Below are 18437 nucleotides of genomic sequence, written 5' to 3' on the forward strand. Positions count from 1 at the left end.
ACCTATTGATTAATGTTCTGAATACACTCAGACTCTGAACCTCCACAATCTTCCATAGAGAATCCCAAAATTCTACTCTTGTTTGGGTGAAGAAATTTTTTCTCATCTCCACCTTGAATGTACATCTCCTTGTTTTAGAGGCTATGGATACCTTATTCTGGATATCTCAGCCAAGGACAACGGCAATTACACAGCTAAGTTAAGCTAAGCTAAGCTCCAATAAAATCATGTATGCTTCAATGATATCACCTCTCGTTCTTCTAAAGTCAAGAATATAGGGCGACTCTGCTTAATCTCTTCACATGTGATGAACCTGCTACCTCTCAAATTAACCTGGTAAAACTTCACTGCACTGCAATCCATCAAACAGTACTCTTATTTGTATAATTTGCTTTATAAACCCTTGTTAGCGCCTTGACAAAAAGTCTAAAATCACCAAATCAACTGGTTTGGCTTCATTTATACTGCTAGTTACAGACTCAAAACTCTTACAATAAATTTCAAACAAGATTCCCTTTTCGTTAATCCATACAGACTTTGCTCAATCCTATTATTATTATCTAATTGCAGTGTTACCACTTCCCTAATAGTACATTATTGCATTTTCCCTACTACTGACGTCAGGCTAAAGGTTCCATCGTTCCCTACTTTCGTTCTTACTTCCATCTTATATAATAGGAGTATATTGATATCTTCTGATCTGTGTGAACTATGCTAGAATAAATAGAATTTTCAAAGATTATAAACAGAGCACTTTCTACTTCCGTCAATACCACCTTCAGAGCCTCGAGTCATATATACCATCAGGTCCATAAGACCATAAGATATTGGAGTAGAATTAGACTATTTGCCCCTTTGAGTCTGGTCCTGGGCATTTACACTCTGGCTCTTGGCTCTGATGTGCAGGTCACACCATTCGCTGTAACATCTCAAATCCCCATTCTAGATCTCAACACCCATCCACTGTAAAAAAAATAGGGGAACAGGAAATTTGTGTGCAACTCAGGATCATGGCATACTAGTGTCCTAATATACCATACTGCCTTGCCATGCAGTACAGCTTTTTTAGTTTCATTCATATGAATGAGTTCACATACACAAAATTCATAAAAAAGCATATTAGAAATTATGAATAAGACCAAGATGAATAGAAAGACTGGCTTACAATATCTAAACCTCTTAAAACATAGAAATAATTAAATGTATTATCAATTAATTTAATCAGATTTAAACTAATCCCTGCAGGTTATTCATATTTATACAGCACAGCTGCTGCTGTTTCTTCTTAAGCAGTCCCTTGAGTTTCAGGATGATTTGCTTCCACTCAGTTTGGGGGCTCAGATGTGGCTAATAAGGCCATCATGGGACCAGAGGTGTGTGGCAGATGAGCAATTTGAGAGACGCTGCATTTCTTCCATTAGTTATACTTGGTTTCTGTGTGCCCTTGGCGAATTAATTTGATGTTCTCAATGCCATCTCAAATGTTTTTTGTCCATTCTTAGTGGATATGGGCTAGGGATATCACTAAATCAGAAGTGATATAATACTTGCCAATGGAGGCTTTGAGAACATCTCTGAATCTATTCCTCTATATGCAACAGAATTCAGAATAGATTCTGTTGCGAGAATCTGGAATTATTCATGAAAATGATGAGGTCTAACCGCTGGAACCATCTGGTCCTTGATTCAAGAAATGTTGGCTTGGTGGAGAATGCTGACATTGATTTGTTTACCATTCCATTGGATTTGGAACCTCTTAGAGCATTTAGAGATGGTTGTAAATTGTCTATTGCTTTGAAGTGCTAGGTAGGACCAAGTTTTAGAAGCATTTGCAATTACACTTTTTGGATCTTGGCCTCCAAGCACTCTCTGCCTTGGTATGACAAAAGGTGTACTGGTATAAGGCCATAAGAACATAAAACATAGGAGCAGAATTAGGGCATTTAGCCCATCGAGTCTGCTCTGCCATTCCATCACGGCTGATTTATTTTCCCTCTGCACCCCATTCTCCAGCATCCTCCTTGTAACCTTTGACACCCCACTCTGCTTTAAATATACCACCAAGTGACTTGGCTTCCAGGGCCACCTGTGGTAATGAATTCTACAGAATCACCAGCCTCCGGTTAAAGTAATTCCTCCTTATCTCTGTTCTAAAGGGACGTCCTTCTATACTAAGGCTAATTCTTCTGCTCCTAGAGTCCCACACAAAAGGAAACATTTTCTACACTCCTGCTCTATCTAGATCTTTTAATATTCAGTAAGTTTCAATGAGACTCCCCCCTCATTCTTCTAAACTCCAGCAAGTACAAGCCCAAAGCTATGAAATGCTGCTCATACAGTAACCCTTTCTTTGCCGGGATCATTCTCTTAAACCTCCTCTTCAATGCCAGCACATCCTTTCCTGGAAATGGGGCCAAAATTACTTAGAATACTCCAAATGCAGTCTGGACAATGCCTTATAAAGCCTCAGCTTTACATTCTAGTCCTCTCAAAATCAATGCTGACTTTGTATTTGCCTTCCTTCCTATCGGTTCAACCCTAGGTATTAGAAAAGGGGGATTTCATTACCAGTGTCTGCCTTCACTAAAAGGTGGCTGTAGATATGTATAAGGGAGGTGTTAATGCATGAAGGAGGTGTGTAGTCTAACAGCAAGTGACTGACTTAGTCACTTTCCTTGTGATCGCAAAACTTTCATTCATTGATTTATTGTTGGATAGTGGGGGAACTATAAGGCCTCATCATAGTAAGGACTAGCCCTCAAGCTGTGGTATTGCCTCTTTGCAACCGCCCAGTAGAGGCATCAAAGTAGCTCCACTGGAGTGCTGGAAGTGGTGTGGTGTGGCACCCATGCTGGAGTCACTACTGCCCCCAGTGTTCATTCAACAGAAGACAATCTGTGTTGTGTTTGACTTCAGACTGCTGTAACGTTCATGGACTCAGGGACTTGACTACATATATATTTTTTGTGTGACTGTGTGTTACTGCAATCTTATATGTGCTTGCTATCAAAGTTCCAAAGTACATTTATTATCAATGTACTGTGTAAAGTATTTAACTCTGAGATTTGTCCTCCCACAGGCAGCTATGAGAAACACCATGGAACCCGTTTAAAGAAAACATCAAACACCCAATGTGCAATAAAAAGAACAAATCTTGCAGAAGCAAAAAGCAAGCAAATAACACACAAAATATTAATCATCAAACTGCAGAGTCCCCAAAACAATCCAGTACTGACAGCTACCAAGTGAGTTCAGTTTAGCGCTGTGTCAACAACTGCAAGCCACAGTTACAGAGCCGATTCCATGCTGAGGTACCTTGATCAAATCATGCCAATAGCAAAGACAGAGTAACCAGAATCACATAGAACATGAAACATCAAACTACAGAGTCCCACAGCCACGAGCCGCGATAAAACCTTTCAGTGTGAGGCCCAAGAATTCTGCAACTTCCTTCGACAGCAGCGAAAGTGATAGCAGTCGGTCAAATATGGGCAGGCAGCACAGAACACCCTCTCTTCTTCACTCTTGTCCTCATCAATTTCAATCTTGCTCTACGGTTTAATTGGCAAGTAATGGAGCCAACCACGTGTTTGTATTCCGCCATTAGGAAATGATGGCCCCACACTCCAATCTCAACCTCACCGAAGTCCCCAGGTGATAGCAAAAGTGCCAGATTGCTCAGGTGACTCAAAGATACATAATCAAAATGGACATTAAAGGCTGCATTCAAACACAGGTGAGGAGGAGAAGTATATTTAAAAGATGAAGAAGAAGGAGCAGTAGTAGTTTTGTGAACTGTCTGCAGGATATCGCCATTGGTTGCATCGGTCCCTGGCGCCATCTCATAAACATCTTATGTATGCTTGCCATATGAGCCTTGTGCTGTGTATAAATGTTGGTACCTTGGCTGCGCTGTTTTATTTGTCTGTATTCATGGGTATTCATGTATGGTTGAATAACAATTAAACTTGAACTTGAACTAAAGCAAAAACTGATTGTTTTAAAAATTTCTTAAAAAACTGAAATTGATTATTTTTCCATAAAAATTTCATTCATACAAGTTATGACCATTTTAGCAGCAGAGCCAAGAGTATGTGTTGCCACATTTTACAAAGTGAAAGGCAGAGAGCAAGGACAGAATAATGAATTTAAAAATTCATTTGGATATGACCTCATCAGAGGCTTATGTATTTACTTTTGTAACAAATACAGATTATGTTGGAAATGCACAGAGAACGAGCATCTGGGAAAAGATTCTTCAGGTACTTATCCCTCATCAGATGAAGATTTTGAACATTTACAGTTTTTTGTAATTTACATTTATTTCAATAATGTTCCTTCCCTTGTGCTGGTGTTGAATTTTAATGGAAAGCTCTGGAGATCTTCCAGCTAAGGGAGCAGTTAGAATAAACCCACTTGTGATATGAATATCAGATAGAAAAATCTGGATGAAAAGTTGCCAGGAAATTGGAGTTTGGCTGCACAATGTACAGTTTGATCAGAACAAAAAAAATGAATGGACAAAGGAAAGACAGATGGTAATTCTAACCATCTTTTACATTTATCTGCAAATAGGAACAAAAATTATCTGATTTTGAAAGTAAAATCAATGGAGATTTTTATTGCAATTGAGATATATAACCTGTTTTTTTTATGTTGCTCTGATGTTTGTAATAGTTTGTAAGGACAGATTAAACTTCAATACAAAAATGGAAATAGGCCCAGAAAGCCTTGTTCTTTTCAGATGCAAAAGAGACAAAACAGTAGGTGGACATTATGTTTTTTGTTTTAAAAATACATTGGCAAGTTAAATTTATATAGTAAATTGTATAGTATTATTTAATAAACCCCAAGTAGCTTTCTTCCACCTAATTCTGCAATATTCAGGCCAGTGTCACAGCCACATTGACTTTCCTGAAAAAAGTACAAATCTGAAGATGAGATATTTAAGTCCAGCAAACGATATGATTTACTAAGAAGCTACATGCTGGTCTATCTCATCCTTTAATGAACTCACTTACAGAAAGCCCTTCAAAAGCTTTAATTTCTAAAGTGTCAGACACAATGAAGCTACTTGCAAAGAATTCAGGAGGTAAGAAATGTTGAGAATAGATAATAGTTCAATGAGAACACACAAGGAAAGATAACTCTACAGGTAAACTGACTGTCAGAAACAGAATCTTACTTTCAGTTCCAACAGATGGTTATACTGAAAAGAATTACTCCCTACTTCTTAATTATTAACTGACTTATTCTGCACTTCAAACATTTATAATTGTTTATATATAGGAGAAATAATCAGTGTTAGTTCTTGCTGCAGTTTTTGAAAAGAACTTGCTCAGGGCTATTACCAGAACTAATCTGTTGATCTGGAAGGTGATCAAATTAGACATCTTGATTTTCAGGTAATGGCAGACAATCACATTAATCTTTAATTCAGTTTATTTCAATTTTTTTCCACATCTGATGAAAGGTCTTGAACCTTAAATGTTAATTCTATTTTCCTGTTCAAAGGTTCTGCCTAACCAGCTATTGTTATATCATTTTAAAATATACCAAGGAGGGATAGCTCCCTACCCCATGAAGTCTGCTGTGGAAACTCCAATGCCAAGGATTGCAAGAGGCTGCAGAGGCACAGCCAGTTCCATCACAGGAACAACAATCCCCACTATCCTGGACATCTTCAAGAGGTGGTGCCCAAGAAGATGGTATCTATCATTAATGACCCTCACCATTAGGCTTGCGCTCTCTTTTCACTACTACCATCAGGAAGGAGGTATAAGAGCCCAAGGTCACACTCTCAAAGATTTAGAAATAGCTTCTTCCCTTCATGAACACTACCTTGTCTTTTATCCCACCATTTTTGTAATGTAAACTATTTTTTAAAATCCTTGCACTATACTGCAGCTGCAAAATAACAAATTTCATGTCATATAACTTGCTGGTAATAAACCTGATTCTGAAGTCCAGGAAGGAAGAGAAGAGTGGATAGGAAAATAATTACGATAAGTTTATAGAAATTTTATCATTGGTGATAATCTATGGGAATTTTAGTTAGATTGACATATATTCCCTTTCTTGTCTTAAGTTTGTTTACATTAATTGAACAGTGGCAATTTACTGAAAAATAAATATTCTAATAAAATTGGGCTATTAATGATATTATAAATTACAAAATTACATTACAAAAACATATTACTATTTCAAAATATATGTAGGATGAGTCACAGGATGATGGAATATATCCAAAATTATATTGGTATAAACAACTATTTAGTAGATACTTCTAGGAAATAAACAACTTAGGTTTCTAAATCATGTTATCTGCTTAGAATGGAACATAAAAATGTTCAAATTGAATTGAATTGACTTTTTTTCTTACATCCTTCACATACACGAGTAAAAATCTTTACGTTACGTCTCCAGCTAAATGTACATTGGGCAATCATACTCATGTATAATAATTTAGAATAAATAGAACAGTCAATGTAATGTAGAGTACACACAAATCAGCATAGTTTATCAGTCTGATGGCCTGGTGAAAGAAGCTATCCTGGAGCCTGTTGGTCCTGGCTTTTATGCTGTGGTACCACTTCCCGGATAGTAGCAGCTGGAATAGATTGTGGTTGAAATGGCTTGGGTCCCCAATAATCCCATGGGCCCTTTTCACACAACTGTCCTTGTAAATGTCCTGAGTCATGGGAAGTTCACAACTACAAATGCAAACTGTTGGAAAGTTTTGTATCTAGATTTACAGATCTATCTACATATATATTAACAGCATATTCTGAAAATATACAGATAACAACTGTGGAGAGTTGTGGGGCAGCAAAGTTGCATAATTGTTAGCTTGATGCTATTGCAGCACCAGCAACCTAGCTTCAATTCATCTGCTGTCATAAGGAATTGTATGTTCTCTCCATGACCACATGGGTTTCCTCTGGGCGCTCCGGTTTGCCCCCACATTTCAGAGATGTCAGCGTTAATAAGTTGTTTGGTCCATTGGGTGTAATTGGGCAGAAAGGTCAGTTATCATACTATATCTCTAAATAAAAATAAATAAATGGGGAAGTAGAGTTAATCCTTCAGGTCATTTATTCATCAGCACTTCCAACTCTCTCTTATCTAACAATGCCTTTCAAAATGGAACAACCTCAACTCTCGCCATACCTTTCCCTCAAGCTGTTACCTCCAGGGTGCCGCAAGTACTCCTCTTTAGCCCCATTCTTTATCGACGTGCTGACTTGAGTAGTAAGTCAACTTTCATATGATCGCTTGTTACACACAGCCCTCCACCATCTAATTTAGTTGCCTAACTGTCTCACCTTGGGAAATTCTTGCTCAAAATAATGTCAAGATAAGCTCATCATCTTCCTATGAAATGTGGCTTCCTACCGAAAGCTACACTCCTTTTTCATCAACTGTAACTTCCTTCCGAGCCACCTTCTTAGGAAGAGCCAGACAACATATAATCAGACTGATGCCTGTTCAGAAATTAGCAATTTTGACTATTGCCAATCCTCTACCAGATCCTTCTTCCACTTTTCTACATTACACTCATTAACAGATCCTTCTGTTTTTTTTTATTTATGGAGTTAACTAGTTTCCATTCTTAAAAGTATTAATGCTCTTAACTTCAAGCACACTTGTTTGGTTTCAAGTTTCATACTGTTTCTACACCCCTATTAACTCCTTGTTTTGTACTCACAAGCAGAAGCACTCATTGTCCATCTTTTCTGAACATACTCATATTTTTGAAGTCTGCTCTCAGATTATCTCTTAACCAGAGTGGTCAATGAGAAGATCTCTGAAGATGTTTTCAAAAGGCAGATGTGGAGATACTGAATATGACATATACATGGAGATAACGAATATAAGACAAAGGTAGACTTTACTGTAGTTATATCACTACAAGTTTGTAAATTTATAACTTCATGTGGAATACCTTTGAATTTTAATTTTTTCAAGCACACTGCTGTCTCATTATTCTAATCATACTGCAATATCTTATCATTTTCGTATGCTTGGAAAATGCCTAAGCTTCTAATATCTCTTGCTTCAGAAGGCTGTCCCAATAATGCTTTGATTTACCCCCTCCAATAAAACAGGAAGAAAGATAAAGTCGATGAAGAAAGGCTAGAGTTCTTTTGTGTGGAGTTATATTTCATTGGAAGATTATATATCTCATATTTAAGATGATGTTGAATATGAATTCTTCTAATATGAGACAAGTAAAGAATCAGTTTAAATTAGGTGGTGAAAGAATGGAAATAATAAGCAATCATACATAAGAAAAGATGTCCCAGAAATGCTTTAATTTTTACCCTATTAAAACAGTTCTCTCATTTCTTTTTTATATTATCTCTGCAAGGATTTATTCCTCAGTCAACATTACTAAAACAGAATTGGTGATCATTTAGTTTGTGCTGTCCTACCACATTTCAACCAAGCGCTGATTTTTAAAATGTACAATCTATGCATTAACAAAATCAATTCACAACAATAGTAAACTCCATATGTAATTGCAGCTCCTATGGACATTTAATTCAAAACTCCTGGCCTCACTCATTAATCTCCTCATGGCCTTACCCTGCCACTTTCTTTCTAATTCTTTATTCCTCAACAAAAATAAATCTGACATCCTGTAGATTCTAACCTTCAATCACCCTGAAGTCATCTTAAATGTATAATTGGAATTCCTTAGCAATACTGCCTCATCCGTATCTCTGTCTGTGTCTTTTTAACACTTAGTTGAAAGGTCAACAACCTGAAAAATTAACTGTTTTCCTCTCTCTTTATATAATGGGTGCATCATTTTCTGTTTTTATTTCAAGACAAAAAAATTAAGCGTCAACAAGCCTTTCTTCTTAATTTGGTATTTTTTGCTAAAAGTGGTCCAAGCTGTGCGATACGCTTAAGGTTTCTTGATGCTGATTTTGATATTGTTTTGAGCACAGAGCCACATTGTCTCTCAGATGGGTGATGAAAAAGTACAACAAAACAAAACATATTCATTCAATTTAAATCAATTTATATACAGTTCCTACCCAATCATGCCTAATCACCCACTCAACATTTGGCCCCTAGAAACTGAAGACTGGGGAGACAAAAACTAAATATTTAGCTATCTTTTTCTCACCTAAATCCATCAGTTTGGCTTAAGTATAGCTCTAAATGTCACATCTTCAACAAAGTGAATATGTAAGAGCAGAGAGAGTCAGCATTCTACTTAATAAAGACCACATTACAGCTGTAACAGGATACCTTCACTGGTTATGCACATTTCTAAGAATAATTACTGAATAGTTATCAGGAGTGGGAATATTGTTACCATTACAAGAGAAGGGCACTGAGGACAATTTAGTGTTGTTAAGAATCAATTCTTTAAATTAACCAGGAAGGAAAAAAATCATTCTATTTCATGATAATTTTGGTACTGGCCCATTTTCTTTTTTTTCATAAATTTAATTAGTAAAATGAACGCATGGCTATCTTCCTCCCTGTTGTTCTCTCCACATTCCAGTGTTTCCAGCATATCATCAACGCAACAGGTAATGGAGAACTAGTAAAATTTGCCTGAAAGCTGAGAATTCATTTTATCTCCTTAGGAACACTGGAAGTTTGTATAATGAGTATAATTTCTTAATCATATCACTTTCCGTCCCTCATTAAAATGTACATTACAAAAATTTAACCACCGTTTAATATAAAAAATTAAAAGCGATAACCTATTTTGTAACTCTAATTGCTTCAATGGAAATAAGACAAGAATTCACAGCTGTGTGATTAAATCATGGGAAATATTCCCTACTTTGTATAACAAGAGACCCCCTGCTTGTCAGAGTTTGAAGAGCCAAGGTTTTCAGATGACATTTCAATAACTGGAACACAGCATTACAAATCCATTCCCAACTTTACTGAAACAATTATTGAAATTATTACCTTCAGGCCATGTATGTTCCGTTTCCCAGGTGGCTTGCAGGCTGAAACAGTAATTGACTAAATTGCAGAACAAATCAGGGCCATTTACAAATTTGTTAAAAATGAATCATTTGAAAGAAATGAGATTGACACCAAAATTAGCAGCTGAAAATGATGGAAAAGGAGCTCAGAAACCTGAGTAGGGAATTTCCATTTTAAAGAAAGCAATTTCATCTTGCACTTAAACATTAGAATACTAATGGTATATATATATATAAAATATTATATGTAAAAAATAACACACAAAATCAAAACTATAAATATAAACATAGATGCTAAGAGCCTGTCCACTTCAACATTCATTTCTTAACCATTTTAACTATCCAGAAACTGGATTAACCCTTGAGCATGCACTTAACATAGAAGTCCACTGCCAGAATTATTAACAGTAAATTGCAACAGTTAATACATGATTTTACTTTGAATAATATACTTAATCTATTGTTCTCTTGAATGAGGGTAACAAATAACTTATCAGTAAAGAGTCAATAAAATTGGTATTGAGAAATGGACCACATCTATTTTGGTGTAGAAGTGTTTTTTTTAAAATTTGATTTCAACAATTAAGTGAAATATGAGTAAGAACATGGATGGAAGGGGTATGGTGGGCAATAATCCAGGTGCAGGTGGATAGGACTAGGCAAAATAATATTTTGGCATGGACTAGGTGGGCCAAAAGGCTTACTTCTATGCTATAGTGCTCTATGGAAGTGATAAGGTAGGTGGTGGGAGAAAGAAGGGCATTACTAGGTATAATGTTGAACCAACAGTTGATATACACTCATTAACTCAAGGAACAACTACAACAAAATTTACTTCAGCTATCATTAATCTTTTTTCCAGTTTTCCTGAATGTTTGGCTTTTTGGGGGCAATAGCATTGATGAATACCATTTAAAAAAGGGGGAAAAAAAGAGAAACATTAATAAAAGCACCAACATCAATAAAGTTAAAATTATTCTCAGTACACAGCAACTAAGTAACAACCTTTTAAAATAATTTAAGCAATATTTATTTGACCAAACATATTTATCAAAATCTATTTGTACCACGCACTAAGGTATTTTTACATATATAAGAGAATATTGGAATCTATAGTTTGGTCTCATTTCAGAAATTCAATGCCACAAATAGCATGTCAGAGGACTTGTCAATCTTGATTGATCATCTCACCATGACAATTCGATTTCTTCCAACCCTCCCACCACCACCCCACTTCTTCCGGATGAATATGTGCTTCACTCTAGTGGCAGAGCAAGTGATAAGCCTTATACAAAATGCAGCAATTATGTTTTTCTTTGCTGGTCCCCTGTAGTTTTAAATAGTTTTTAAAAGGTACTGTTACATTCAGCCCACAGCCTATGCTGCTTTCTCATCTCAGCCAAAAAAAAGGCCGGTACCTGAATGAAAGCAAAATAAAACATGATTTCCATTCCTGGTTATTATTCAAATAGTTCTGTTGGAAATCTAAATGTCTCCATCATGTATCATCAAAATTAGACTATTCTGATGAACAAATAAATATTTCCAGCCGAGCAAAGTGCACATAAGGAGAGATAATTTAATGAGCAGCAAAAAAGCAAGCAAAAGTATTGTAAGATGGATATACAGTTTACATACTATCTGCTAGAGGAAATATCTGAGATATTCCAAAATCAATTTGCTGCAAAAATGCCGATATTAGGAATATTTATGAAAGGTTTTACATGAACTTGTGTCTCAAATAATACAAGAAATCGTTACTACCTGTTCGGTATTTCAAACGTAGTTCTAGGGGCTATAAGCATGAAAAAGGGTTTTGACTTTAGAAATTCAAAACAAACTTGTTTGCCTGTTCAAATCTCAAAACTTTAATCAGTAAATTTCTAAAGCAGGTTGATATGAGAAAAGGTGAATTAAAAAATTACAAAATTGGTACTAAAATTTAAAGAATTAAAGTATGAGGACCCATATTCATATGCTTAAAGTCTGAAAAATGATTCTAATCAAAGAATCTAAATGACTGAGGGATTTGACTAGAAGGATGAAAATTAGCTATTTGCTTTAGCAGGAAGTCTAGGACAAAGAGGCATGATCTTAAAATTAGACAATAGATCATTCCTGGATGAATTCAGAATGCACTTTATAACCCAACTGTGGCTGGAAATCTCTTCGGCAAAATGTTTTGCCAAAACATGTAGAGCTTATAGATTTAGTATAAGCATAAATGATGAATTAAGAAGAGGTGCCAATCAGACAAGATCTAAATGAATGGAGTATCTTTGAAATCGCCTTCTTATGTTCATAATTACATTATGCTTAAATGTAATTTGTAATAAAATAATCTAAAATATGCAAATATTTAGTATTGTTGTGCAGGTATATTGATCAATGATTTTGTTGTTGCTATGCATAATATATAACATCTACGCATTAGTCAATCTGAAAAGCTGCATTTGTGTAAATCGCTACATACATTCTTATTACTGGTCCACTAACTATTACATTAGACAATGCCCACCACTAAACTCAAGATTAGTGTCAATTTTTACTCAGATATTTAACAGTCTCTTATTCACGAGCCTTCTTCTCTGGTAACAACAGTTAATAGTATTGACTTACTTTCACTTTAAATCTTCTAGATCTTTGAATAGACTTTAACATCTCACATGTATGTTAGTGAATACAAAATCATACTGAAGCACATAAATAGATATTACGGTAGCTGGACAACACACCTGTATATGAAGCAAGTTTGATGGTATTTCTTAAAACAGGAGAAAAAAAAGACAAGCTAGAGGTACAGAGCCTTGTAAAAGTATTCAGCCCCCAAATTTTTGTTCGTGTAAATGAATATTACAACAGGGATTTTCATCAATTTAACTGAGAATTTGTATTTGTGAATCAATAGACAATAGACAATAGGTGCAGAAGTAGACCATTCGGCCCCTCCAGTCTGCACCGCCATTCTGAGCTCATGGCTGATCATTCACTATCAATACCCAGTCCCTGCCTTGTCCCCATATCCCTTGATTCCCCTATCCATCAGATATCTATCCAGCTCCTTCTTGAAAGCATCCAGAGAATTGGCCTCCACCGTCTTCCGAGGCAGTGCATTCCACACCTCCACAACTCTCTGGGAGAAGAAGCTCTTCCTCAACTCTGTTTTAAATAACTGACCTCTTATTCTCAATCCATGCCCTCTGGTACTGGACTCTCCCAACATCTGGAACATATTTCCTGCCTCAATCCTATCAAATCCTTTAATTATCTTAAACGTTTCAATCAGATCCCCTCTCAATCTCCTCAATTCCAGCGTGTACAAGCCCAATCTCTCCAATCTCTCTGCGTAAGACAGCCCTGCCATCCCAGGAATCAACCTAGTGAATCTACGCTGCACTTCCTCAATTGCCAGAATGTCCTTCCTTAAACCTGGAGACCAAAACTGTACACAATATTCCAGGTGTGGTCTCACCAGGGCCCTGTACAAATGCAAAAGAACATCCTTGCTCTTGTATTCAATTCCCCTTGTAACAAAGGCCAACATTCCATTTGCCCTCTTCACTGCCTGTTGCACTTGCTCATTCACCTTCATTGACTGGTGAACTAGGACTCCTAGGTCTCTTTGCATTTCTCCCTTACCTAACTCTACACCGTTCAGACAATACTCTGCCCTCTTGTTCCTGCTTCCACAGTGGGTAACTTCACATTTATTCACATTGAATGACATCTGCCAAGTATCTGCCCACTCACTCAGCCTATCCAAGTCTCCCTGTATTCTCCTAACATCCTCTTCGCATGTCACACTGCCACCCAGTTTAGTATCGTCAGCAAACCTGCTGATATAGTTTTCAATGCCCTCATCTAAATCATTGACATAAATCGTAAAGAGCTGTGGTCCCAATACAGAGCCCTGTGGTACCCCACTAGTCACCTCCAGCCAGTCTGAGAAAAACCCATTCACTATCTGCTTTCTATCTGCGAACCAGTTTTCTATCCATGTTGAAACCCTGCCCCCAATGCCATGAGCTCTGATTTTATTCACCAATCTCCTATGTGGCACCTTATCGAATGCCTTCTGAAAATCTAGGTACACAACATCTACTGGCTTACCCTCGTCTAACATCCTTGTTACACCCTCAAAAAACTCCAACAGATTAGTCAAGCATGATTTGCCCTTGGTAAATCCATGCTGGCTCAGCCTAATCCTATTTCTGCCATCTAGATGTGCCACTATTTCGTCCTTAATAATGGACTCAAGCATCTTCCCCACGACTGACGTTAGGCTAACAGGGCGATAGTTCTCCATTTTCTCCTTCCCTCCCTTCTTGAAAAGTGGGACAACATTAGCCATTCTCCAATCTTCAGGAACTGATCCTGAATCACATGCTCCTTTTTTCCACAGAAGAGCCCAAAAAACAGGGAAAATTGTAAAGCATGAGAAACTAAAAATTGAAAAACTAAAATATCAACAGTTCTAAAGGATTCATCCTCCTTTGCTCAATACTTTTTGAACCAACTCTCGCAGCTATTATAGCCAGTAGTCTGGATAAGTCTCTATTAACTTGTACAACATGATAGAGCAAGATTTATCCATTCCTCCTTGCAAAATAGCTCAAGCTGTGCCAGGTTAGTTGGACAGCAATCTTGAGGTCTTGCCAGAGATATTTGTTCAGGTTAAGGTCAGGATTCTGACTTGAGAACATCAATTTTCTTCATGGTTGGAGTGCTTTGGCAGTGTCATTGTCCTGCTAAAGGACTAATTTCCTCCCCAGTTTAAGCTTCATGGAACTTCCTCCCCAGTTTAAGCTTCGTGGCAGAGGCTACAGGTTTTTAATCCATGATCTATTTGCATTTGGCAATATTCATCTCCACATCAATCCTGACCAGGTTTCCAGTTCTTGCTGCTGAAAAACATCCCCATAGCATGATAGCTTACATTAGGGATGGTATTACCTGGCTGATGCACATTATTAGATTTATGCCACATATACCACTTAGCGTTGAGGCCAAAAAGTTTTACTTTCAACTCATAGAACCACACAAGACATTCTTCCACGTCTTTACCGTATCTTCTAAGTGAAACTTTGCAAAGTACTTACAGGCAAGGATATGCTCTTTTTTTTTAGCCAGGGCTCCTTCCTTGCCACTCTTCCATAAGTACCCACTTTGTGCAAAGCCTTAGAGATTGTGGAGCCATGAACTTCATCTCCAGTTGCACCCACTTACTTCTGCAGCTCACTCAGAGTGACTTGGTTTCACAGGAGCCTCTCTTCCAAGTGCTACTATTCTTTTCCACTGACTATAATTTAGAGGGGCACCTTGATCTATGCAGCTGTGATTGGTTTCATATTTTTTCCACTTTTTCATGATACACTGTACTGAGCTCCAAGGTATGTTCATCCTTGCCCAGATTCTCTATTATCATTTCTCTGATCTGTCTTGAGTGCTCCTTTATCTTCATTTTGGTTTGGTCTGTGGAAAATCTAGCATACTGTTGAACTTTATTGAGAGAGGGGGTATTCATTGTTATGAATTCATTGAAACCAGGTGATCCTCCAAATTTCTACATCAACAAACTAGTGAGTTGGTAAGGCAAAACATGGTATCTGAAGAAAGTTAGTGTAGTAATTACAAAGGGGATGAATATGTTTTCAGCCTCATGAATTTGGTTTTTAATTTTTAGTAAATCGTTGACAGCTTTTGGAATTTATCTTTTGATTTGACATGACATACAATGTTTTGTGGATTGGGACAAAAATCCTACAATATATTTTAAGTTTAGAAAATGAGAAGAAAAATGTAACAATAGTTGTGGGGACTGAATACTTTTTCAAGGCACTGTATATGAAAAGATTTTAAAGAAGTTCAAGCATACAGAGAGTAAAAGAAGGAAGGTGACTTAGATATAGAACATAGAATAGTATAGCACAATACTGCATAGGTGTAATCACATCTAGAGACAAGAAAGGTATGCAGCAGGTAAGCTGAGTTGGGAGGTTGAAGTTGGGGCAGTTACTGGAGGAGTTATGAATGTTATTTGGGGCAGTCTGGCAATGCATAAATATAGGAGGCAATTCAGATGGTAGGAAGCAACATGTGATTGTCATCTCAAATGTGGAATCTGATGTTGACAGTTAAAACAAATCTACTGAACACCTCATTTGTAATGGAGAGTACAGATTTCTGTGAGAGAATGCATAGCATGGGTCAATGATATTTGTAAGAGATTACAAACTAGATGGTTGATATATTACAGAAGAATATTTCTATTTAGGAAAATAAAACAAAATATGAGCAAAAGGCCTTGACAGTTTCAGTTCAGATTTTATAAAGGATATTTAAATATGCACCAATTTAAAGGCCTTTTTTAAAATTTGAACATACCAACAAGCTCGTTTCATGTTTTTGTTATCAAAATGAATATAACATGACTAAATGAATATAACAAGTTGTCATAATATGAAAACGTTGCGTTCAGTTTTGTTTTTCCAAACTGAAACTTTCCTATGTAACACATACCAACTATCCAGACTCTAAACCACTTAATGAACATTTGATAGTCCCTTAAATTCCAGCTATGTTTCTCTTCATAAATGTTAAACATCAATTGGTATAAATGCATCTTCACTGGTTTCAAAAAAACCCCAAATAGCTTTACATTAAAGGTGAAAGGACTCTAGAGGTAACCCACATGCATCATTTTATTATACTCTGAATAGGAAAAATGCACACCAAATGGACTTTTTTCAGAGTTATTTTCATTATTGTATTGGAATACATTGTCCAGACAAAATACATTGAAATATGTTCTTGTCTTAATGGATGTCTTAGTAAAGTCATCCAAATAGAATTTTTTATAAATGATTTACTCAGAGATCTTTGTGCACTTTCCCACAAACATTTAAAAAGTGATAATATGGCTATAACTAAAGATCTCTAACACTTTGGTTAGAAAATCCAGCAATGGTTTCTACAGGATGGCACAAACGTCGGGATACTGTTGCGATGTATGAGTGGACTTGCAGTGTAGATCCTGCATCACACATATACATTTCCCACACAACAACACAACATAAATTTTTTGCGCAACACAGTCCTGAGGAATCATTGGGATTGCGTAGAGGGAGAGTTTAAAAGAAGCGAGCAGGGACAGTCGACACATTTTGCGCACTACAGTTCCTGAGGAGACGTTGGATTGTGTATAACTAGGCACTTTGCAAGTACCAATAAAAAGAAATTAGGTTTAAGCAGAGACGACGTTGTGTGAGTGGGCCAGTGTTGTAGTGGGGAGGCTTTGGCTTATTGAGATTTTAGTGAGGAGAGGCTGATTTTTTTTGTTATTTGTTCTTTCTTTCTTATTGCACATTTAGAGCAGTGGAGCTGCCAGACAAGATACTAGAATGCACCTCTTGTGGGATGTGGGAAGGCAAAAAGACCTCCAGTGTCCCTGACAACTATACCTACAAGAAGTGTAATCAGCTACTAACAAACCATTTAAAGGAATTGGAGCTGGAACTAGATTAACTCTGGATCATTCAGGAGGCTGAAGGGTTGATAAACAGGACATACAGAAGTAGTTACACTCAAGGTGTAGGTCACAGGTAAATGGGTGACCGTCAGAAGGGAGAAAAGAGATAGGCAGCCAGTGCAGGGTATTCCTGTAGCTGTTCTTTCAACAACAGGTATACCATCTTGGGTACTGTTGGTGGGGGTGACCTAACGAAGGAAAGCCACAACAGTCAAGTTTCCGGCACTGAGTCTGGCTCTTAAGGAAAGGGAACAGAAGAGACAAAGGAGGTTTTGTGGAAGATAATGAGATTCCCAGGTGGATTATTGCCTTCTGGGTGCCAGGGTCATGGACATTCCGGATCATTTCCACAACATTCTTAAGTGGGAAGATGAGCAGACAAATATCGTTATCCTCATTGGTACCAATGGCAAAGGTAAGATAGGTGTCGAGATCTTGCAAAGTGAGTTCAGGGAGATAGGTGCTAAGTTAAAGGACAGGACCCCCAGGTTTGTGATCTCAGGTTTGCTACCCATGTCACATGTTAGTGAGGCCAGACATTAGGAAGATCATACAGTTTAACACATGGCTAAGGAGTTGATGCAGGAGGGAGGGCTTCACATTTTTGGATCATTCTCTTCCAGGAAAGGTGTGAACTGTACAGAAGGCTCAATTTGCACCTGAACAGAAAGTGAAGTGGTTATGGAAAAAGATGCTGTTAAGCCTACATACAAGGTCAAAAGGTTGAGCACAGTGGGACTAATGCTCTGAGGTACACATACTTAAATGCAAGGAGTATTGTACAAAAGGCAGACGAGCTTAGGGCATGGATCAGCATGTGAAACTATGATATTGTAGCTACTAGTGAGACTTGGTTGCAGGAGGGGCAGGAGTAGCAGCTTGATATTCAGGGGTTCCTTTGTTTTAGGCATGCTGGATCAGGAGGGGTGACATTACAAGTCAGGGAA

At 37.2% G+C, this 18437-nt stretch overlaps 1 protein-coding gene across 2 annotated transcripts in view; it reads right to left on the reverse strand.

Moving 5' to 3' along the window:
* map2k5 (mitogen-activated protein kinase kinase 5) overlaps positions 1-18437 on the reverse strand; it is a 318051-nt gene that overhangs the window by 219155 nt on the left and 80459 nt on the right. For both annotated transcript variants that reach the window (XM_059953007.1, XM_059953006.1), the window contains exon 5: positions 9943-9983. In XM_059953007.1, coding sequence (XP_059808990.1) covers positions 9943-9983 — 41 coding nt within the window. The remainder of the gene's footprint in view (positions 1-9942; positions 9984-18437) is intronic.

Source organism: Hypanus sabinus, chromosome 28 (genome assembly GCF_030144855.1).
Source record: "Hypanus sabinus isolate sHypSab1 chromosome 28, sHypSab1.hap1, whole genome shotgun sequence".
Lineage (NCBI taxonomy): Eukaryota > Metazoa > Chordata > Chondrichthyes > Myliobatiformes > Dasyatidae > Hypanus > Hypanus sabinus.